The sequence below is a fragment of the Antechinus flavipes genome, chromosome 1, assembly GCF_016432865.1.
Source record: "Antechinus flavipes isolate AdamAnt ecotype Samford, QLD, Australia chromosome 1, AdamAnt_v2, whole genome shotgun sequence".
NCBI classification, from domain to species: Eukaryota; Metazoa; Chordata; class Mammalia; order Dasyuromorphia; family Dasyuridae; genus Antechinus; species Antechinus flavipes.
In genome coordinates, this window is record NC_067398.1 from 277,485,481 (window position 1) to 277,510,775 (window position 25,295).

The 25,295-nt window shown below is 34.5% G+C and overlaps 1 protein-coding gene across 5 annotated transcripts in view; it reads left to right on the forward strand.

Moving 5' to 3' along the window:
• The first annotated feature begins 13,114 nt into the window (after positions 1-13,114).
• The window catches only part of C9orf72 (C9orf72-SMCR8 complex subunit), a 29,218-nt gene continuing 17,037 nt past the window's right edge, over positions 13,115-25,295 (forward strand). For 2 of the 5 annotated variants that reach the window (XM_051961516.1, XM_051961547.1), the window contains exons 1-4: positions 13,115-13,576; positions 17,634-18,122; positions 23,680-23,739; positions 24,837-24,932. In XM_051961516.1, coding sequence (XP_051817476.1) covers positions 17,679-18,122; positions 23,680-23,739; positions 24,837-24,932 — 600 coding nt within the window. In that variant the 5' untranslated portion in view covers positions 13,115-13,576; positions 17,634-17,678. The other 3 variants (XM_051961525.1, XM_051961540.1, XM_051961531.1) reach the window with 3 other exon arrangements.

The window sequence follows — 25,295 nt, forward strand, 5'->3', positions numbered from 1 at the left end:
AATAGGATAGAATCAACATAAATATCTCAAGTGGTTAAAGGCCCAAGAAACCATGGGAAAACAGCCAATTAGTTATTTGTGTCTACCAAGTTAACCCAAAGGATAGCAAAGACAATGTTAGATGTAAGAACATAAAAATGGGAAAAACCACTTGATGCTTCAGATATATGTGTCCAGAACTTTTGCATCAACTGCTTTTTATTCAGGTTTTCCGATCAGGGTTGCATTCAATTCAATCATTTTTATGCAAGGACAAATGCTTACTTATGCTCCAAAACCTCAATCGTGTGCATCAAATTCTTGCATAAATTGGCTTATTCCTTCCAGCAAATATATGTTTGGATTTTCAAAAAAGAAAGTATGTTTGTCATTAAATTTTAAGCATTACTTCCCCTTCTATCATGAGGGGCATGGAAGGAATATGTCAATTTATGCAAAACTTTGATGCACACCAATGTGGTTTTGGAGGATAAGTATGCGTTTCTCTTTGCATAAGAATGATTGAATTGAATGCAACTATGATCAGAAAACCTGAATTAAAAACAGTTGATCCAAAATTTCTGGACACATATATCTGAAGCACAAAAGGTGTTTTCCATTTTTATCTTCTTACATCTATCATTGTCTTTGCTGTCTTTTGGTTTATCATGGTAGATACACATAACTAATTGGCTGTTATCCCATTTTTTCTTGTTCCTTTAACGATTTGAGATATTTATGTTGATTCTATCCTATTAGGGTAAAATTTACCCTCATTGCACACAGGATTAGATTTATATTTAAGGCTAGATCAAGGGTTTTTCAAAAGGACTCTTTTCTCATGCAGTCAGGGCACTTTTTCCCTGTCTAAGTATTTATTCCTGTTCTTGTGTTTTCCTCTCTGCCATTCTATTGAATTTTTATTACTCTTTTTCAATTTTTCTTGTGATCAGATTTTTGTTTGAAAAATTCAAAGGCCAGCAAATTTATTCTTGGATTTTCAAAAAAGAAAGAATTTTTGACATTAAATTTTAAGCATTAATTCCTCTTATATCATGAGCGCCATGGAAGAATAACCCAATTTATGCAACACTTTTATGCACATTATTTAGGTTTTAGAACATAAGTAAGCATTTTTCCTCGCATAAGAATGCGTGCATTGAATGCAACAATAATTGGAAAACCTGATACAAAGACTTTGATGCAAAATTTCTGGACACATATATCTGAAGCATCAAGAGGATTTTCCCATTTTTATGTTCTTACATCTATCATTGTCTTTGTTATCTTTTGGTTTAACATGGTAGACACAAGTTACTAATTGGGTGTTTTCCCATTGTTTCTTGTTTCTTTAACGATTTGACATTTGTAGGTTGATTCTATCCTATTTGGGTAAGATTTACCCTCCTTGCACACAGCATTAGATTTATATTTAAGGCTAGATCAAGGGATTTTCAAAAGGACTCTTTTCTCATGAAATCAATACAAGTTTTCCCTTACTAAATATCGATTCTTCTTCTTGCGTTTTCCTCTCTACCATTCTATTAAATTTAGTCTTATTCTTTTTCAGTGTTTCTTGTAATCAGGCTTTTGTTTGAGAAATTCAAATGCCAGCAAACTCATTCTTGGATTTTTCAAAAAGAAAGAATGGTTGTCATTTAATTTTAACCATTACTTCCTGTTATATCAGGAGGGTCATGGAAGGAATAAGCCAATTTATGCAAAACTTTGATGCATACCACTGAGGTTTTGTAGCATAAGTAAGCATTTCTCCTTGCATAAGAATGATCCAATTGAATGCAACTTTGGTTGGAAAACCTGAATACAAAGCAGTTGATGCAAAATTTCTGGACACATATATCTGAAGCATCACATGGATTTTCCCATTTTTATGTTCTTACATATATCATTGTCTTTGATAAATTTTGGTTAAACTTGGTAGACACAAGTAACTCATTGGCTGTTTTCCCATTGTTTCTTGCGCCTTTAATGACTTGAGATATTTATGTTGATTCTATCCTATTTGAGAAAATTTACCCTCCTGGCACACAGCTTTATATTATATTTAATGCTAGATTAAGGTTTCTTCAAAAGGATGCTTTTCTCATGGAATCCATGTAGTTTTTCCCTTTCTAAATATTAACTCCTCTTCTTGCGTTTTCCCCTCTTATTACCTTTCTACTGAGTTTAGTCTTTCTCTTTTTCAACGTTTCTTGTGACCAGGTTTTTGTTTGAAAAATTCAAAGGCCAGCAAACTTATTCTTGGATTTTCAAAAAAGAAAGCATGTTTGTCATTAAATTTTAAGCCTTACTTCATCTTCTATCATGAGGGCCATGGAAGAATAAGCGAATTTATGCAAGACTTTTATACATACCATTTAGGTTTTAGAGCATTAGTAAACAATTCTCTTTGCATAAGAATGATCGAATTGAATACACCTATGATTGGAAAACCTGAATACCAAGCAGTTGATGCAAAATTTCTGGACACATATATCTGAAGCATCAAAAGTTTTTTCCCATTTTTATATTCTTATATCAATCATTGTCTTTGTTATCTTTTGGTTTAACATGGTAGACACAAGTAACTAATTTGCTGTTATCCCATTGTTTCTTGTTCCTTTAACGATTTGAGATATTTATGTTGATTCTATCCTATTTGGGTAAAATTTACCTTCCTTGTGCACAGCATTAGATTTATATTTAAGGCTAGATGAAGGGTTTTTCAAAATGTTTTTCTTTTCTCATGCAATCAGGGCATTTTTTTCCCTTTCTAAGCATTGATTCCTCTTCCTGCCTTTTCCTCTCTAATTGCCTTTCTATTTAGTTTAGTCTTACACTTTTTCAATATTTCTTGTGATCAGGTTTTTGTTTGAAAAATTCAAAGGCTAGCAAACTTTTTCTTGGATATTCAACAAAGAAAGAATGTTTGTTATTAAATTTTAAGCATTACTTCCTCTTATATCATGAGGGCCATGGAAGAATACGCCAAATTTTGCAACACTTTTATGCACATTATTTAGGTTTTAGAGCATAAGTAAGCATTTTTCCTCCAATAAGAATGATCGAATTGAATGTAACAATAATTGGAAAACCTGAATACAAAGCCTTTGATGCAAAATTTCTGGACACATGTATCTGAAAAATCAAGTGGATTTTCACATTTTTATGTTCTTACACCTATCATTTTCTTTGTTATCTTTTGGTTTAACATGGTAGACACAAGTAACTAATTGGCTGTTTTGCCATCGTTTCTTCTTCCTTTAACGACTTGAGATATTTATGTTGATTCCATCTTATTTGAGTAAAATTTAGACTCCTTGCACACAACAATATATTTATATTTAAGTCTAGATTAAGGTTTTTTTCAAAAGGATGCTTTTCTCATGGAATCAATGCACTTTTTCCCCTTCTAAGTATTGATTCCTCTTCTTGCCTTTTATTTTCTAATTGCCATTCTATTGAGTTTAGTCTTATTCTTTTTCAATGTTTTTTGTGATCAGGTTTTTGTTTGAGAAATTCAAATGCCAGCAAACTTATTCTTGGATTTTCAGAAAAGAAAGAATGGTTGTCAATAAATTTTAAGCATTATTTCCTGTTATATCATTAGGGCTATGAAATGAATAAGCCATGTTATTCAAGACTTTGATGCACATCATTTAGGTTTTGGATCATTTTATCAAATGTCACTAAATGCAAAAGAAACAATGCAAATCTGCCTTTCTGTTAATTGTGTCTACCATCTTAAAGTAAAAGATAGTAAAGACAATGACAGATGTCAGTATCAAGTGCCTTTTCTGCATCTATTGAAATGATCATAAGGTTTTTGTTATTTTGATTATTGATATAGTCAATTATGCTAATAGTTTTCCCAATATTCAACCATCCTGCATTCCTGGTATAAATTCTACTTGGTCATAGTGTATTTTCCTGGGGATGATTTTCTGTAATCTTTTTGCTCATATTTTATTTAAGATTTTAGCATCAATATTCATTAGGGAGATTGGTCTATAATTTACTTTCTCTGTTTTCAACGTAACTGGTTTAGGTTTCAGTACCATGTCTGTGTTATAAAAGGAATTTGGTAAATCTCCTTCAACCCCTATTTTTTCAAATCGTTTTAATAACATTGGAATTAATTGTTCTTTAAATATTTGGTAGAATTCACATGGAAATCCATCTGGTCCTGGGAATTTTTTCTTAGGGAGTTGGTTAATAGCTTGTTCTGTTTCTTTTTCTAAAATGGGACTTTTTAGTCTATTTCTCCCTCTATTAATCTGGGCAAGCTATATTTCTGAAGGTATTCTTTCATTTCATTTAATTTGTGGAATTTATTGCCATAAAGTTGGGCAAAGTAACTCCAAATTATTGCTCTAATTTCCTCTTCATTAGTGGTGAATTCTCCCTTTTCATTTTTAAGACTAACAATTTGATTTTCTTCTTTCCTTTTTTAAATCAGATTTACTAAGGTTTTGTCTATTTTTTTTTCATGGAACTAACTCTTAGTTTTATTAATTCAATAATTTTTTTACTTTCAATTTTATTGATCTCTCCTTTTATTTTTAGAATTTCAAGTTGTGTTTGTCTGGGAGTTTTTAATTTGTTCCTTTTCTAGCATTTTTAATTGCAAGTTTAATTAATTGACCCTCTCTTTCTCTATTTTACACAAGCAGGCCTCTAGAGATAAGAAATTTCTTCTTATTACTGCTTTGGCTGCATCCCACACATTTTGGTATGATGTCTTATTATTGTCATTTTTGGGGGTGAAGTTATTATGTCTATGATTTGCTGTTTCACCCAATCATTCTTTAGTATAAGACTATTTAGTTTCCAATTATTTTTTGATCTATTTTCCCCTGGCTTTTTATTGAATGTAATTTTCATTGCAACATGGTCTGAAAATGATGCATTTACTATTTCTCCCTTACTACATTCGAGTTTAAGGGGTTTTTTTGTCCTAATCTATGTTCAATTTTTGTATAGGTTCCATGAACTGCTGAGAAGAAAGTGTATTCCTTTCTGTCTCCATTTAGATTTCTCCAGAGGTCTATCATATCTAATTTTTCTAGTATTCTATTTACCTTTTTGACTTCTTTATTTATTTTGTGATTTGATTTATCTAATTCTGAGAGGGCAAGGTTGAGATCTCCCACTTATAGTTTTGCTGTCTATTTCTTCTTGCAACTCTCTTAACTTCTCCTTTAGGAAGTTAGATGCTATATCATTTGGTGCATATATGTTTAGTATTGATATTGTTTCATTATCTATGCTACCCTTTAGCAAGATATAGTTTCCTTCCTTATCTCTTTTAATTAGATCAATTTTTGCTTTTGCTTGATCTGAGATGAGGAAGGCTACGTTTGCTTTTTTGACTTCACCTGAAGCATAGTAGATTCTGCTCCAACTTGTTACGTTTACTCTCTATGTATCTCCCTGCTTCAGGTGTGTTTCCTGTAAACAACATATTGTAGAATTCTGGCTTTTAATCCAGGCTGCTAACCACTTCCTCTTTATGGCGGTGTTTACCCCATTCACATTTATGATTAAAATTACCAATTTTGTATTACTTGCAATCTTGTTAACCCTTGTTTATGCTTTTCTCTCTTCCTTCCCCTTTACCCCCCCTCCCCAGTATTAAACTTATGAGCACCACTTGTTTCTCATAGCTCTCCCTTTTTAATAACCTTCCCCCCACTTTAGAGTTCCTCCCCTTATCTTACTCCTTTTCCTCAAAATTTCTATATTCCCTTCCCCTTAGCTTATTCCTTCCCTTTTCACTTTTCAATGAAGTGGGAGAAGTTTCACCATAAGTTGAATATGTCTAAAATTTTTCTCTTTAAGCCAATTCTGATGGCAGTAAGATACACATTATGTTCATCTCCCTCCATTCTTTCTGTCAGATATAATAGATTTCCTTTGCCTCTTCATGAGATGTAGTACCTTTAACCTTTTCTGAGTACAATTTCCTTTCTTCCTCTAGTTTCTAGAACAAGGTATACATATATTCTTTATATATCTTTATAGCAGATAGTTCCCAAGATTTCTTTTTACTTTTTTAGGCTTCTCTTGAGTTCTATATTTATAGATCAAACTTTTTGTTAAGTTCTGGTTTTTTAAATCAAAAATAGGTGAAATTCACTTATTTTGTTGAATGTCCATCTTCTTCCCTGGAAAAAGATACTCATTTTGGCTGGGTGAGTTATTTTTGGTTGCATATCAAGTTCCTTTACCTTTTGGAATATCACATTCCAGGCCCTTTGATTCTTTAATGTGGAAGGAAGGCTACTAGGTCTTATTGTGGCTCCTCTATATTTGAATTTATTTTTTTTCTAGCAACTTGCAGTATTTTTTCCTTCATCTGATAGTATTGGACTTTGGCCACTATATTTCTTGATGTTTTGATTTAAGGGTCCCTTTCAGTAGGTGATCGATGAATTCTTTCAATTTCTATTTTATCCGCTGTTTCTATAACTTCTGGGCAGTTCTCTTTGATAATTCCCTGGAAAATAGTGTCCAGGCTCTTTTTTTCATCATATTTTTCAGGGAGTCCAATAATTCTCAGATTGTCTCTCCTAGATCTATTTTCCAGGTCTATTATTTTCCCAAGAAAGTATTTGGCATTTTTTTCCATTGTTTCATGTTTTTGGTTTTGCTTGATTGATTCTTAGTGTTTCTTCAAGTCATTCAATTCCATTTGTTTGATTCTGATTTTCAATGAAGTATTTTCTTCACTCACTTTTTTTATATCTTTTTCTAATTGTCCAATTGAGTTTTTAAGTGAGTTGTTTTGTTCTATGGAATTTTTTTCCATTTCACCAATTTTATTTTTTAGAGAGCTATTTTCTGTTTCCAGTTCACTAATTCTGTTTTTCAAGGATTTGATTTCTTTATCCACTCTGTCTTTAAATGAGTGGGATGACTTATCCAGACTCTCTTGCCAAGCTTCTTTTTCCTTTTCCCATTTTTCTTCTAGCTCTCTTGTGAGAGCCTTTTTAATTTCTTCTATGAGATTCATCTGTGTTGAGGACCCGATCATATGGGAATTTATCTTTGGGAATTTATCTGGAGACAGTCCATTTTTAGTCTCCTCAGGTCTTAAAGTCTGCTCTCTATATAAAAGCTATCAATGGTTAAGATCCGTTTAAATTTTTTGCTCGTTTTGTCAGAGAAGAATCAAAGATGACAAACTAGCAAAAAAAAAAAAAAAAAAAAAAAGCCCAAATGCAATCTGCTTTTTTTTTTTTTTTTTAATATTTTTTTTAATTTGGGCTGGATGGTGTTACCGAGCTTCCAGTGAGGACAGCAATAGCTGTGCTGCTTTTGCGCTCTGAGATGCTGAGAGCTTGCTGAGACACTGTGGGTGGGTGTGGCCAGGTCCCGAGAGATGCTAGCTTTTCAGGGTTATAGTCTTCACCCCCTATGCTTTTAGCTTCTCTGCTTATCTACTGGCTTGCTGCCAGGGCAAAGTATAAATACTGTAATAAAGCTCTCCCTGCAGAGAGGGCTGAGGTCACACCCCACCCTCCTATGGTCTGCTCAGCTGTAAGTTGCCTGCCGTGCTCTTGCTGCTGCTGCCTGCCCTCAGCCTCCTCCAGATCTAAAACCATCCCCACCCTCAAGCAAAAGCAGACCTTTTCTGGCAAATTTCAAGGATGTCTTCTCTTGGAAATTATTTGTGGATTTCTTTTCAGTCAAGCACTAATTCTGAGGCTTGTCATGAATTAAATTCTGAGAGAAAACGCGGAGCTTAAATAGATATGTGCCTCCTCTCTGACATCTTGGCGGGAAATCCCCTAAACAGTCCAATTTTAGAAAAAGAAATAGAACAATAATAAACCAACTCCCTAAGAAAAAAATCCCCAGGACCAGATAGATTTACATGTGAATTCTACCAAATATTTAAAGAACAATTAACTCCAATGCTATATAATCTATTTGGAAAAAAAAAAATAGGGATTGAAGGAGTCCTACCAAATTCCTTTTATGACACAGACATGGTACTGATTCCTAAACCAGGTAGGTTGAAAACAGAGAAAGAAAATTATAGATCAATCTCCCTAATGAATATTGATGCTAAAATCTTAAATAAAATATTAGCAAAAAGATTACAGAAAATCATCCCCAGGATAATACACTATGACCAAGTAGGATTTATACCAGGAATGCAGGATGGTTCAATATTAGGAAAACTATTAGCATAATTGACTATATCAATAACCAAATTAACAAAAACCATATGATCATTTCAATAGATACAGAAAAAGCATTTGATAAAATCCAACATCCATTCCTAAGAAAAAGACTTGAGAGGATAGGAATAAATGGACTTTTCCTTAAACTAGTCAGGAGCATATATTTAAAACCGTCAGAAAGCATCATGTGTGATGGGGAAAAACTGGAACCTTTCCCAGTAAGATCAGGAGTGAAACAAGGTTGCCCACTATCACCATTATTATTCAATATTGTATTAGAAATGCTAGCCTTGGCAATAAGAGTCAAGAAAGAGATTAAAGGAATTAGAAGAGGAAATGAGGAAACCAAATTATCACTTTTTGCAGATGATATGATGGTATACTTAGAAAACCGCAGAGATTCTACTAAAAAACTATTAGAAATAATCCACAACTTTAGCAAAGTCTCAGCATTTTTATACATCATCAACAAAATCCAACAGCAAGAGATACAAAGAGAAATTCCATTCAAAATAACTGTCGATAGCATAAAATAGTTGGGCATCTACCTACCAAAGGAAAGTCAGGAATTATATGAGCAAAATTACAATGCACTTTCCACATAAAGTCAGATTTAAATAATTGGAAAAATATTAAGTGCTCTTGGATAGGCTGAGCGAATATAATAAAATTGACAATACTCCCTAAACTAATCTATTTATTTAATGCTATACCAATCAGACTTCCCAAAAACTATTTTAATGACCTAGAAAAATTAACAACAATGTTCATATGGAAAAATAAAAGGTCAAGAATTTCAAGGGAATTAATGGGGAAAAAAATCAAATGAAGGTTGCCTAGCTGTACCTGATCTAAAACTATATTATAAAGCAGCAGTCACCAAAACCATTTGATATTGGCTAAGAAATAGATTAGTTGATCAGTGGAATAGGTTAGGTTCACAGGACGAAATTGTCAATAACTATAGCAACCTAGTGTTAGAATCCTAGTGTCAACTCAATGGAATTGATACAATGCTTATCGGTTCATACCTTAGAGCAAATCCTTACAAGGTGATAAGATCTAATACTGATAGAAACAATCCTTGTGTTCACACCTTTAGAAAGCTCATATAGAAGCACTTAGGGACAGAGAGCACTCTGGGAGGAAACCCATAATCCCACTCTCAGAGAAGGAGCATAAATAGACCTTCAGTGAGCCAGTCAAGTTAGTTCAGCTGAAAAGATTGAGAGGGAAGCGTCAAGTGAGTTCAGAGAGAAGCCCTCTCTCAGAGGCAAGACAGATTCATTCCAACTTTCACCTTGGTGCTGTCTGGAGGCTGAAGGACAAACCTTAGGATTTGGAGACATTAGGAGGGAGCTCTTGGAACCAAGCAAAAAGATAGGCCTCTAAGAAAAACTAACCAAGCTAAATTGAAGGATACAATAAAAGATTTGAACTTTTAGCACCTGGCTGCATTTGGGTGATTATTACTTTTAACTGAAACTAAGGCTCCCTCCAGAACACCTCCCTGAGAAACCTGCTCCCAGAGAGAACCATTATATTTTAAAGAAGAAAAACACCACAATCTATGTAATGACCGCGTATTTAAAATCAGCTGGAGTCAGGAATTCAGGTTAAGGGAAAAATCTTCAATCTTTATTGAAGTGAAGAGGTGAATAAGGATCGCGATAGCAATATGGGCAGCTGCGACAGGAAGCTAGCTAACAGAAGGGGATCTGAGCTGAAAAGCCGTTGCAATGGCAATGCCCACAGTCTCTCCTTCCCCTTCCTTTTCCACTCCCCTGCCTCCACCCACCAAAATCGTCATTTCCTATAGAACACATCAGGACTTGCACAAAGAGTGGGCGGGGGCCATTCTTTCTCCAAGCATATATATTAATAGAGTATGGTCCAATTACTATGTAGCCTCATGTGCTTGGGACCTCAGTGCATCAACTCAAGCCTCAGCCCATTACAAATCTAGTGTTTGACAAACCCAAAGATCCTAACTTTGGTGATAAGAATTCATTATTTGACAAAAATTGCTGGGAAAACTGGAAATTGATATGGCAGAAATTAGGCATGGAACCACACTTAACACCATATAGGTTATAAGATAAGGTCAAAATGGGTCCATGATTTAGGCATAAAGAACGAGATCATGCATAAACTAGAAGAACATAGGATAGTTTACCTCTCAGACTTATGGAGGAGGAAGGAATTGTGACAAAAGAAGAACTAGAGATCATTATTGATCACAAAATTAAAAATTTTGATTATATCAAATTAAAAAGCCTCTGTACAAACAAAACTAATGCAAATAAGATTAGAAGGGAAGCAACAAACTGGGAAAACATTTTTACAGTTAAAGGTTCTGATAAAGGCCTCATTTCCAGAATATGTAGAGAATTGACTCAAATATATAAGAAATCAAGCCATTCTCCAACTGATAAATGGTCAAAGGATTTGAACAATTTTCAGATGATGAAATTGAAATTATTTCCCCTCATGAAAGAGTGCTCCCAATCACTATTGATCAGAGAAATTCAAATTAAGACAACTCTGAGATACCACTACACACCTGTCAGATTGGCTAAGATGACAGGAAAAAATAATCATGAATGTTGGAGGGGATGTGGGAAAACTGGGTCATTGATGCTGTGAACAAATCCAACCATTCTGGAGAACAATCTGGAATTATGCCCCAAAAGTTATCAAACTGTGCATATCCTTTGATCTAGCAGTGCTACTACTGGGCTTATATCCCAGAGAGATATTAAAGAAAGGAAAGGGACCTGTATGTGCCAAAATGTTTGTGGCAGCCCTTTTTGTATTGGCTAGAAACTGGAAAATTAATGGATGCCCATCAATTGGAGAATGGTTGGGTAAACTGTGGCATATGAATGTTATGGAATATTATTGTTCTGCAAGAAATGACTAGCAAGATGACTACAGAGAGGCTTGGAGAAACTTACATGAACTGATGCTGAGTGAAATGAGCAGAATCAGATCATTATACACTTTAACAATAATACTGTATGAGGATGTATTCTGATGGAAGTGGATTTCTTTGACAAAGAGAAGATCTAATTCAGTTCCAATTGATCAATGATGAACAGAAACAGCTACACCCAGAGAAGGAACACTGGGAAATGAGTGCAAACTGTTTGCATTTTTGTTTTCCTTCCCAGGTTATTTTTGCCTTCTGAATCCAATTCTTCTTGTGTTAACAAGAGAACTGTTGGGTTCTGCACACATATATTGTATCTAGGATATTCTGTAACATATTTAACATGTATAAAACTGCTTGCCATCAAGGAGAGGGGGTGGAGAGAGGGAAGGGAAAAATCGGAACAGAAATGTGTGCAAGGGATAACGTTGTAAAAAATTATCCATGCATGTGTACTGACAATAAAAAGTTATAATTATTTTTGAAAAAATAAAATAAAATTACAAAAAAAAAAAAAAAAGAAAGAAAGAAAGAAAGAAAAAGAAAAGAAAAGAAAGAAAGCCATCTGTACCCAGAAAGAGGACTGTGGGGTCTGAATATGGATCACAACACAGTATTTTTTTTTAATTATTGTTTGCTTCGATTTTGTTTTCTGAGAGGATCCTGCTCATTATTTCTTATAAAACAAAAAGAAATGTTCCATCATAATCATATTTACCCATTCCCCAATAGATCGGCATCCCCTCACTTTCTAATTCTTTGCCCTGAGAAAGGAGCTGCTATAAACATTTTTTACCATATAGGTTCTTTTTTTTTTTTTTTAATCTCTTTTGAGATGTATGCTTAGTAGTGGCAATGTTAGGTCAAAGAATATGCATGATTTTATAGTTCTTTGGGTATGGGGTCATGTGTAATCATTTATCATTTGAGATATAGCTTCTTTTTTTGTGTCTTTATTTTTATAAATTTGGTTCAGTTCCCTATACATTTCAGACATGAGCCCTTCATCAGAGAAACTTGCTTCAAAATTCTTTTTATAATTACTATAACTAACTACATTTCCCCCATTTATTCTGTTCCTTTTCTTTCACTCTGTCCCTCAAGTGTTTTACTTTCTGACCATTCATTCCTCCAATATGTCCCCCAATATGTTATTTTTTTTTTGAGCCAATTCTGTTGACAATAAGGTTCACTCCCTCACTCCCTCTTACTTCCCCTGCATTGTAAAAACTTTTTTTTTTTTTTTTTTGCTTTTTTTTATGGCCAAGAAGCCATATCAATTAATTAAGCACCTATTGTGGACTGACCACTTCGCTAAAAATAGAGATAAAAATGCACTTTTTTTGATGCTCCCACTTACAAGGGGCCCAAATATTAGGCTGGGGGACCGTAATATGCACAGTAAAAATACATGAAATACAAATTAGTTTGGAGGAAAGGCTGGGGGATAGCAGTAGCAGCAGAGAGGAATTTAGAAAGGCCTGCTGAAAGAAGTGGCGTTTGAGTTGTACTTTGAAAAAAACTAAGTGCAATGAATTTCATTTGTTCCTCATCACCAACCCTTTGAGCTAGGTAATATCATCAATCTCGTTTTACAAACGAGGAAAGTGAGGCTTAGGGAAATCAAAGTGACGGTTTATATGACGTCCAGTCATATAAACAGCATTTTAGTCTGGATAAAAAACAAAAACAAAAACAAATTGTTAAATGTGTAGCCATACTTGCAAGAAGATCAAAAGCTACACTTAAAGTGAGGAATTTCTGCACCTTGAAGTTGTAAAGAACCTCAGCGATCTAATTCAAATGGTTCAAATCATAGCTTCTCTCCAAAAAACTCTCCCTTTAATGGTGGTTGCTTTTAAACGACTTCCCCTCCCTTAACTTTCTCTATTTGAGTTATCGGCCTCACATAAGCAAAACATAGAGAGCGCTCTTGGGCTACGCCATAGCTTACGCCATCTCGCACAAGAGAGACGATGTGTGACGTAACACGCCAATTTCCTACCCTCCTCCTCCCTAATCAGCTCCGATTTCAGTAATTAGATTTTGGAACATCCCCTCCTTCCCTCCTTCCCCTGACCAACCCCAGTGTTGCCAGGAGTTCCACCCCGCCCCATCAAAATAGGAAGAGAGTAGACTACAAATTCCGCCCATAGTCACGATGGCGTATTTAGGCTCTCTTTCTCCTGCCCTTTCTCTCCTCTCTGCCGGCGTAATCATCAAGGGATTAGGAGGCGAGTGAGGAAACACCTCACTAATTTCTTGACTAGTGCAGGCCGGAAATCCTCCGAGCTCGTAAGGTATTCACTAGAGAAGAACAACGTTTGTCGATAAACTGATATTGTCGATAAACAGTCGGTATTGACTGAATCACAAAGAGAAGTAGAAAATAGGGGCCGGAAGCGGGCAGTGGGCTGATAACTTTCAGTTTTGGGCCAATCGGTGCTGCACAAGACTGGACGAGTTGAGGAAGGTTGGTAAAAGAAAGGAGGGGATGGGTACAGGGCGAGTCCATGCAGGGAAGGGGCGGTCCTGCGGTTGCGGTCTTTTGCCGGAGACAGCTGCTGGAGCTGTAGGTGAGTGAGCAAAGTGGAGGGGCGGCCTGCGACTTGATGGGAAGGAACATTGTGTGGTGTGACACTTTGCTCCCTTCAGAATTCAATCTCTTTTAGTCCGACTTTATCTGTGAGAAACTAAGTGGCCAGTTCTGGGAGAATACGCCGCTCTCCCCTGTCATGCGGGGTGGGGGAACTATGCTTGGCTGGACAAGTTCAGGTCAGTTTCGTTCCTTTGTAGTCGCCGCCCCCACCCGGGGCATTCTGGGATGGGGACTCCTAGAGTAGCTGTTCTTTGACTCGGCGCTTTCCTCTGGTACTGGAAGGCACGCGCCTGCTCTACGCCGCCCCCTTTGCCGCATAGGACGGAAAGATAATGTAGTTGCGGCTGAAATGCTGCGGAAAGCTAGTGTGCTGGTCATCTGTTTCCTATTCTGCATCTGTCCCCTCCGAGGCAGTTGTTAATCCTTCAAGCCCACCCGATTGTCTGGTTTGGCGGACAAAAACTAAGATCTGCGTGGGACGAGCAGGACAGGTGGCAGAGTCGAATCCCGACTGAAGGTGAAAATTTGCGTTTCAGATCCCCGACGCTTTAGGGCTCCTCTTCCTGATGAGATACATTAAAGGTAAAGAGAGTAGGAAAATGAGGTGGAATAATTTCTTAATTTGGGCAGCTTACTTGTGTGACTGCTTCTATTTGTTCACGTAGAGGAAGGGGTAGCAAACCTTGCTAACGTGCTCCAAGGAGTGCCTGCTTTACAATTTGGGCATATGTTCCATGGCTTTGGGGAATTTAGATGGGAAGAAAGTCACATCTTTATTTTAATTAATCGCTGATTGAAATTTAGCATTTGGCTATGGATTAAAAAAAAAAAACTAATGGGTAACATGTAGCATTTTAAATTTTGCGAAGCGTCTTACAAATAATACTTCTTGATCCTCAAGACAACTCTGGGAAGTAGAAGTTATTATTATCCCCCTTTTGCTGATGAGGAAATTGAGGCAAACAGATTAAGTGTTTTGTCCAGGGTCACAAAGGTAGTGTCTAAGACCTGATTCGTGGCCCTGACTCCAAGATTCTTACCTATTTTTAAATAATTATTTGGAGGAGACTAATTTTACTAGACATCGAAGGAAGGATCCAGGACATTAAAAAACGGATAAAAATCCTTGTGTTTAAGGGCTCATTGTGATGATCACATCTGATTAGTTTTTGTCCTCTTTTTGTATATTTGTGTGAAAAGTACTTTAACTTTATAAGTTAATTTATGCAAAGAAAATAATCAGTATGTATGGGAGCATCAAAAATTGTACTGCTTGTGGCTTTACTAAACACATAGAGGAAAACCTTTGCAAGCAAAGCCAAACTTAGCATATTTTATTGAAAAAAAAAAATCCTTCTCTTGTTTTTGAAAACATGTCCCTAATGGTACTTTTCAAGGATAAGGCCATTTCCATTAGACTTGTGCTGGAGAGGACTATAGGGCCTGAATATGGGTGACAACATAGTATTTTCACTTCTTTTGTTGTTCGCATTTTTTTTTTAAATTATTTCTCTTTTTGATCTTATTTTTCTTGTGCAGCATGGTAAATGTGGAAATGTGTAGAAGAATTGCACATGCTTAATTTGATTACTTGCTGTTTAAGGGGGGGGGAGGGGAAGGAAGGGAGAAAAATTTAGAAGGTTTTGTAAGGATGAATGTTGAAAACTATCCTTGCATATATTTTGAAAACAAAAAGCTATTCTTTAAAAAAGATGTCCCTTTTTCAGAACTAAGCATCAAACTTTTGCATTTTAATAAGTCTAGTGTCCAGAGTTGGTAGAATCTGTTTAAGACATTTTCCATTTTGCAAACTAAGCCTTTAAAAAATGAAAAACTGGTTGAAGATTCAACAGCTGGGGATGTGTTATATTTAGAAGCAGTTGGTGGAAGTGTGGATGTGGTGGAAGTCGCAAAGTATTCTAAACAATATGGTTGATATCCTTGTGGAATACTAAGCAGGTACTTTGAGGATATCTTTACTCAAACCTGACTCAGGAACATGTATTTAGGAGCTGCTTGATTTATGTACATATCAGGCCTCTTAATGAAATGAAATGAATGAAAATCTAATTTTTTAAATAGTGGTTATTGCTAAACTGGATATTGATTAAGATTAAGAATTGACCATTTCTAGCCTGAGGAAGTTTACAATTTAATGTGGGTGAAACTGCACAAAGAAGGAAGTTTGGGTCTGGGAAGTCCCTGTGATATTTAAGCACATCTTAAGTGCTATTTGAGAGCCTTTTCCAGAAACAGTGCTGGTAATTTGGTAGCTGTTACCACTACAAGTTTTGGAAAAGGGGAAGAAGGTGCTTAGGTTGTGGCAGGACAGACAATAAAGTGCCCAGATTGGATGGCTATGGAATATGCTTCACACAAAAATAAATAAAACGGGATGGCAAAGTAACGTAATTAGATTTAGAAATTTCTAAGGGATATATAAATCCATTACCAGCAAAGATTACAAAGCTTGAAATAAAATGAAGTCATAGATTAGTTAAAAATTTCACTGGCTTTAAAGAAATGTTACTGGATTTGTACACTTGAGCAATTATATGCTGTATGTACTTTCTAGATAAGTAAAACCATAGGAAAAAGAGCAACACATTTTAAAGAAACAGATCTAATATAAATTGGTAAAACTTTTAAATTTAGTTGGTTACTTATCACCATTTTCATAGGAAAGTTGAATGAAACAGAATTTGCAATAAAGAGGTACAGATTCTAAAACACACTTTAGCAGAGAGCAGTCTTGTTTTGTCAGCCACGTGCAAAATTGGTGTAAAATACAGCCTAAATTGAAAAATTGGAAGAAAATTAGAAGCAGAATATCTTCTAATACAACATAAAACAATGTAGAAAATGGTCTGGAGAAAATGGTTCTTTTGTTCTAATTGATGATAATGGAACCACTAGAATTTCTCAGCTATCTTAGAACGCTTATATTAGGAACTTAGTACATTTAAAAAGAATCTATATTAATGAGTGGACTTGACTTTATATTTTTAAAATTCTTTAAAATAGGGGTGTTTTTCCCACCATGATAAATTTTTAGGAGGGAAAACCAGTGATCAGAGAAGGAATAGGCATCTATTTCTTTATAATTATTCTGTGTACAAGTCAAAGATAGTATTCTTAATGAAGTCAGAAGAGTAATAGATAATAAATAAATAGCCAAAGGATATAAACAGATTCCATATCACACCCATTAGATTTGCAAAGATGGCAAGAGAAAATGACAATTCCTGTTCTGGATATAGGCCAGTTGGCAGAAGTAAATTGGTCTAGCCATTCTGAAAAACAATTTGGGAACTGGGCCCCTAAAAGTCACTAACCTGTGCATATCTCTTGGCCCAGTAGTACTGCTTGTAAGAATATACTTCAGAGATCACACAAGAAACAAGACCCATATTTCAAAAATATTCATGACAGTACTTTTTTTTGCTTGCTTTTTTAATAGTTCTTTTGCAATGTAATTTTATGCTACTTTAACATATCTACTTCATTACCATCCCATCTTTTCTAATTTTCAGCTTTTAAACTTCTATGATCTTAAGAGAAACCATGTAAAATACAGATTTCTGTAAAAGAGTTCTCTTAAGAGACATATAAATTTTAGTCACATTTATAGGCCTCTTTTCCATTACTTCTTGGTTCTGATTCTGATTGTGTTTTGGATTTTGAGTTTTATCTCTGGGAAAGTGAATTTATCTTAAGTTTTATCAACAAATATTTATTGAATATATTTTAGGGTATATATTATCCTAATCTATCAGTATCCAAATGGAAGGACACTTAAAAAATCTTTTTGCTTTTAAGTAATGAAAAAAAATGTGAAGGCTGAGTCAAAATCAGCTATTACTGTGGGGTTTTAAATTTTGAAGATATTGGTAGACATTTAACAACTGTTTTTTTTTCCCCCTTTTTTTAGATTGTCATCTGAACATTGTGATAATGTAACAATTAGAATACAATCATGTCTACTCTCTGTCCACCACCATCTCCAGCTGTTGCCAAGACTGAGATTGCTTTAAACGGTGATTCACCCTTATTAGCAGCTACTTTTGCATACTGGGACAACATTCTTGGCCCTAGAGTAAGGCATATTTGGGCTCCCAAGAAACAACAACTTCTTCTCAGTGATGGAGAAATAACTTTTCTTGCTAACCATACTCTAAATGGAGAAATCCTTCGGAACGCAGAGAGTGGAGCCATAGATGTGAAGTTTTTTGTGCTGTCTGAAAAAGGAGTGATTATTGTGTCATTAATCTTTGATGGAAACTGGAATGGGGATAGGAGTACATATGGTTTGTCGATAATACTTCCACAAACTGAACTCAGTTTCTACCTTCCCCTTCATAGAGTATGTGTTGATAGATTAACACATATTATCAGGAAAGGAAGGATATGGATGCATAAGGTAAGTAGGTTCTTAAGTCCATCGTTTACTTTATTACTGTAATAAATATTACTGTATTCTATTTATTCTTGACCAATGATTTCAGTTGTGTAATTCCCTCTTCCAATGCAGATAAGCACTTGCTTTGTTTTTTTACAGTCTTCATTGCCTGAATCACTGAGAGACAAAGTAAGTTGCCCAGGGTTCAATAGCTGCTACTTAAATGCAGGGACTTTAAGGAATCTTAGTTTGCTGTCGAGTTGCTTAAAAGAAATAAGATCAATATTTCATAAATAATGATAACAAAATAGTTTTCAGGGATGAAAATAGAACTACATATGCTTTTGTTCAAGTTAAATGAGATAAGAGGAAATAGAAAAATATAATTCTAATATTTTTAAGTCATTTGATCCTTTTGTAATTCTAAACTGCAGATGCTATTCTTGACAATTTATGCTACATCATTCATATTGTACTGTAATATTACAACTAACTTTTTGGTATTTGATATTACTTTGCTTTTCACAGAGATGTTTCCTCAAGCTATCCTCATGTTCTATTCCCCTCTACACCTGCTAGAATCTTACTTGATATAAAAATTTTTCTTTGTCATCATGATAGTATTTGTGTGTATTGGCTATAATTTTTTTTCATTATTAAAATACAGAGTTCAAACAAACACTATTTGATATCATGATGAAGTATCATAGTGTTTTTTGCTTATAAACTAAATCTTGAGCCAGAAGTAGGTACACAAGTGAAAATATAGGCTTGAATAAGCATATTTTTTAATAGGACTTAAATAAAAACAGCCTATTTGAAAATTCTGAAGATTGTACCTAAAACTAAGGTTTTACCTAGAAATTAAGGCAAATTAAGAAATTAAGTGCTGATCCATTGCTCAGCTAACTCTGTGTTCTATACTTAACATCATTCCAAGAGATATACTATGAATTATCCATTTTTGTGCTAACCTTAAAAAATGCTACATACGTACATCTTTTAGTAGTCATTGAGTCAAATCTCTCTTAAATATATTTGATTTTCTTGCTAGTGGCATCTTTATATTTAGTCCTGACCTCTAATTTTATTGTTGTAAAGAATTTCCAGTAATAAAATTTCTTCTGGAAGTTTGAGAGTTGCCAAAGGACAGGGCTTCTTAAACTTTTTCTACTCTCAAACCCTTTTCACCCAACAAATTTTATGTAACTTCAGGTATATAGGTATATAAAATATACAAATCAAACATTTACTGATAATGTTATAAATTTATTTTAAAATCATTCTTTACATACCATTTACATAATTATATATAATTTTATCATTTATTAAAGGCAAAAGCAAATTTGCATGCTAATGAGAAGGATGTGCTTATTTATTTTTACAAAGAATTAATTGGCAGAATATTTGATACTGCAGTATTTAGAGCATTTTACTGTTACCAGCTTTTTCTTAATTCCCACACCTACATTCAGTTACATGACTTCATAGGGGATGAAGATCCACAGCTTTGGTCTAGAAACACTAATGAATGATCAGTGACACAGGAAAGACTTTTTTTTTTTTTTTTTTTTTTTTATTAGGCAATTGGGGTTAAGTGACTTGCCCAGGGTCACACAGCTAGACAGTGTCTGAGACCAGATTTGAACTCAGGTCCTCCTGATTTCAGGGCTGGTGCTCTATCCACTGCGCCACCTAGCTGCCCCAGGAAAGACATTTGTCAGAATAAACCAGAATGCTGGTCTTCCTCACTAATTCTAAGACCTGCTCTCCATTACAGTTCAGCCATTCAGTCAATTATATTGAAATACAATTATCAAAATGTTTTTTGAAAAGAAAAAGTTCATGGGCTTCCCAGACTTTTACTGTGATCTTGGGCAAATCATTTAACTTTGTTCCTCCCATTTAAAAAAAAAAAGAGCTGGACAAAGAAATGGCAAACCACTCCAGTATTTTTGCCCAGAAGACACCAAAATGGGCTTCACAATAGGAGGACAATAATTGAAATGACTGAACAACCACAAATGTTTCAGGCACTGCAAATACAGAGAAAGGTATACCACGATCCGTGTTCTCAAGGAGTTCATAATGTAAGGGGGAGAAGACAACACATAAAATTGGGGGTGGGGAGAGAATAATAGAGAAGACTTATCCAACCAGGGGCTTTGTAAAGTCATGTTGTTGGGTTAGGAAATGATCTGAGAAGTTGTGAGTTTTGAACTATGTTGCAAAATGTCTTAAGGAAGCAATTAGGTGGAAAATGGTAACTCCTGAGCTCCTGTCTTTAAACATGGATAGGATCTGAACTTAGACTTTAAGACAGTGGAAGACAGAAGGGTCTGGTGTGTGCCCATGGAATCTCAAAAAATTGAATGTGACTGAACAATAACAAAACTAGATCCTGGAAGATATTATCTATCTATAGGATATTCTCCTTCCTTTATCCCTCAGGGACTGGTAGGGTCTCAATTCTCTTATTTCAACTCCTGTCCTCAATTCTTCAGTGTTGATCCAATCTGAGGGAAGAAAGGGCCATAATGATAGGGAATGCTGGGAAGGCATAAGTTTCTAAGTTGATTTATCTAGCAGAAAAATGAGAAGAGGAAAAAAAAAAAAGGAGGGAAGAAGGATTAATCCATTGGAGAAGAGAAGAAATGGGAACCAAGATGCATTTAGAGGAGTTTGCATACATGACGACTAAGACCACGTTCATGCAAGATGGGTAAAGGAGAAAATAGTGGGGGGAAAGTAACTAACTGATAAGGTTTGATGAGGAAGGGAATGGAGATCTTAGCAAATGGCCTCAATATTTTGATCAAGAATGTAGTGAAAATATATATAACTGGGAGGTGCATTGGGAACTTTGAGGATACAGAATGTTTAGAAAATCCACAGTGAGATTGCAAATTTATTAGGAAGATATAGATAGATAGATAATATCCTCCAGGACCTAGATTTGTTATTGTTCAGTCACATTCAATTTTTTGAGATTCCATGGGCACACACCAGGCCCCCACTGTCTTAAAGTCTGTCCAAGTTCATGGCAAGTTTAAGTATCACAATTTGAAAGCGTTGATTGTGCAGCACTCAGCTTTACTTATATTCCAACTCACAGCTATACATTAATTCTTGGAAAACCCAGAGCTTTAACTACATGTAATTTTGTCAGCAAAGTGATATTTCTGCTTTTTAGTATGTTGCCAAATTTACCATAACTCTCCTTTCATTGCCATCTGTGATGATCTTTGAGTTTCATTAATATAAAATCTGATACTGCATCCATTTCTTTAATTTTCTTGCCAGACAGTGGTAGGACCAATTGCTATGATTAGTTTTCAGCTCCTTTTTTGATTTGTTTTTTTAAATGTTAAGCTTCAAACCATCTTTTACACTCTTTTCACCCTTACCTTCTTAATTCTAATTCATTTTCTGTTAATCAGAGTGACATCATTCAACATTTCTGAGATTGTTAATATTTTTTCTTCATTTTATTTTTCCAATTTTATATAAAAGTATTTTTTACATTCATTTCCAAATTTTCTCCTTTCCTCTCTTACTATTCCCTTCCTAAGATGGTAAGTAATTTGATACAATTATATTTATATATGCAATCATATAAAACATTTCCACTGTAGTCATCTGGGAAAAAAAGACAATGATCAAGAGAAAAGAACCACAAAAAGTAAAATAAAATGAAAATAGTATGCTTTGATATGCATTCAGACTTCAGCAGTTTTCTGTCATAAATCCTTTGGAGTTGTCCTTACATCACTGTATTGCTGAAAAGTGTTAAGTTGTTCAGTTGATCATTGCTCAGTGTTGCTGTTACAGTGCACAATGTTTTTCTGGTTCTGTTCACTTTACTTTGCCTCAGATTACACCAGCCTTTCTAGATTTTTCTGAAATCTGTTCCATCTGCTTGTCATTTCTTACAGCATAATAGTATTCCATTATATATTACACAAATTATTCAGCCATTTCTCAATTGATGACCATTCCTTCAATTTCTAATTCTTTGCCTCCACAAAAAGAGTTGCTATAAGTATTTTTGTACATGTAGATCTTTTTTCATTTTTTAATGATCTCTTTGGGATACAGATCTACTGGTAGTATTGCTAGATTATGCACAGTTTGATTGTCCTTTGGGTGTAGTTCCAAATTGTTCTCCAGAATGATTAGATCAGCTCACAACTTCAACAGTCTAGTGTCTTTCTTTTTTCCCTCATATTTTCCAACATTTATCATTGTCCTTTTCTGTCAAATTAACTTCCAAGTCCAGCTTTTGGTTCATCCAGCTTAGCATTTATTTCACTTGATATATTTTCACTTGATTTGATTTCACTGCATGTAAATTAAATAAATGAGGTAGCAATATACAATGTTGACCTACTCCTTTTCTAATATTATTCCAATCAGTTGTTTTGTGTTTGGTTCTGTTTCTTCTTGATCCACATACTGGTTTCTCCAGGAGACAATTAAGATGATCTGTTACTTCTATCTCTTTGAGGGCTTGCTACATTTTGTTGTGATCCACATAGTCAAAAACTTTGGTGTAGTCATTGATACAGAAGTAGATGTTTTTCTGGAATCCTTTTGGTTTCCATTCCAGTGAATGTTGGCAATTTGATCTCCCATTTGAAAACCAACCTGCACTTCTGGTACTTCTTGGTTCACATATTGTTGAAACCTAACTTGCAAAATCTTGAGCATAACATGTGAAATGAGGGCAGTTGTTAGGTAATTTGAATATTTCTAGACATTACCGTTCTTTGGGGTAAGAATATAATGGTCATTGTTGAGTTTTCCAAATTTGCTGGCAACATTTTAACAGCATGATTTTTAAGAATTTTAAATGACACATCTGGATTTCTATCACCTCTACTGCTTTTGTTGGCAGTGCTTCCTAGACTCACTTTATTGCCATAGATAGCTGACTGTAGATGAATAATCATACCATATGATAATTAATGATGTTAAGCTCTTTTTTACCTAGTTTTTTGTACATTCTTGCCACCTCTTCTATAATCCCTGCTATTTCAGTTAGACAATGAATTTGAATATTGTGGATCCTAAAGGGAAGGAGAGAGTGCTGAATTATAATGGTGAGGAGGAGAATCTGAAAGTGGCAGCAAAGAGTAATGAGTATTCCAATTTTCTCACTACAACTGCAGTGGGGAAAGGAAGATTTGTAGATTTACTTAGTAAAGTACAAAGAAATGTAAAATTTACTTTAAATCTTGGGAAGACTTGCTAGGTGACAAAGGAAAACATTTTTTATTTTCTTAATAAGAGTTTTCACTATTCAGCCATAACTTTTAGATCTAATATCCTGTTCATTTAGGAAGGTATAAGTCACTGTTTTATGAATAAAGTTTAACTTAACATTTTGCCAGTGACCTGGCTTATTTTGTTCTTTCCTTGTCTGTAGGACCATAACTAGTTTCACATGCCTCCTGTTTCTGGGAATTTATGAAGTGAAACATCACCTAAAATAATTTACCAATTGACTTCTGCTCCTATGAATATATAGTTAAATTATAGTACCACTATCGGTTAATCTTTTTTTTTTTTTGCCCAGGAGAGGCAAGAGAATGTCCAGAAGATTGTGTTAGAAGGAACAGAAAGAATGGAAGATCAGGTAAAAAGAATGCATATGCCATCGAATGCTATTGTTACTAAAGATAATTATTAAAGAGTTCATAGTTTTATGTATGTATATATGTATAAATACCTACAATCACATATATAGATGTTTGTGTGCACATGCATGTATAACATGTTTGTAAGGTCTGGTGGTTCTTTTGGTTGACCTAATTACTATTATATTGAATACTGAGCTGCTAGGAATCTTAAATCTTTGTGAACAAAACATTTAAAAATTACTGAATAAAACTAAAGAAATTTATCCAATTATTTATCCTCATAAAGTAGAATCCAAGACATAGATGAGGGGGGAATGATGGGACAATCAGTGCAGGAATAACATCAACTTCAGTTTGCCATGTTTATTCTCCTTTTCTGTAGGGTAAGTTTTAGATAATTTGTTTACTTGTAGGATCCATATTTGAGACCATATATGTTAAGTGTCTAAATTACAGTGAAGGATAAATGTTTCCTTTTGGTTCAAGAAGTATATTTGAAAATTTTATGTTTAACCTGTACTGATGAAAAATATAATATTGAGATCAGAGGATAGTTTTTATTCTAAAATTCATGTTGTTATGTATAAACTTCCTTTTGTTTATAGAAAGAATATTTTATTAGCAGTCATAAGGGTCCTAATATGAGGCCAGGCTTCACTACTTGAAATTATTTGATAAAAAGATTTCCAAATTATGTTGTCTTTTTAGCTTCCCTAGTTGCAACATGTTAAAGTGCAGTAGAATATCTTTTTAATTACTTTTTACATCTCCAGTACTAAATTAGAAATATTAATTTTTAAACCAAGGCTTCTAAGGGTTTAGAAATAATCAAAGATTATTTAAATTTTTCCAGAAAGTCTTTTCCATTATTGAATTTGTCACACCCTGACATAAATTGATGATTTATCACAAACCCTTAGAAGCCTTGAGTGAGAAATTTGTTTTATTTGGCCCTTTTTAATGTTAGTAAACATTTCTTACTTACAAATGGAGCTTCTGGTTATCTCCTTGTTTTCATTGTTAGTAGTTTCCTTACCAAGATCTTCCTGTTGGGTATAATCTTTTTTTAACCTAATTTTATTTTATTGCATAGGGTCAGAGCATTATTCCAATGCTCACTGGAGAGGTTATTCTTGTAATGGAACTCCTTTCATCTATGAAATCACACTGTGTTCCTGAGGAAATAGATGTAAGTTCATCTTTATATGACGTTAAAGCAGTGGTGCCTTATGTAGCAAACCATTTAATTAATAAACAGCAATGATAGGCTATTAATGTAAAGCAGTAATTTTGTAGGGAAAAAAAGTCTAGTAATTGAATAGAAATATTTTATGTAATTTAGCCAGTGCCAGTTAATCACTTTTGAATCATGTTAGCTATATTAATTTTGCCACTAATATACTTTCTGGGAACATAAAAGTTCTAATAATCTAATATTTATATGATGATAGTGTACAACTAAGACATTAGAATCCACTTATGGAATTTATGGTGACTTTATGGTATGAATATATGGAATTTATGAAAGTCTTTAGTCATCACAATATAGTGA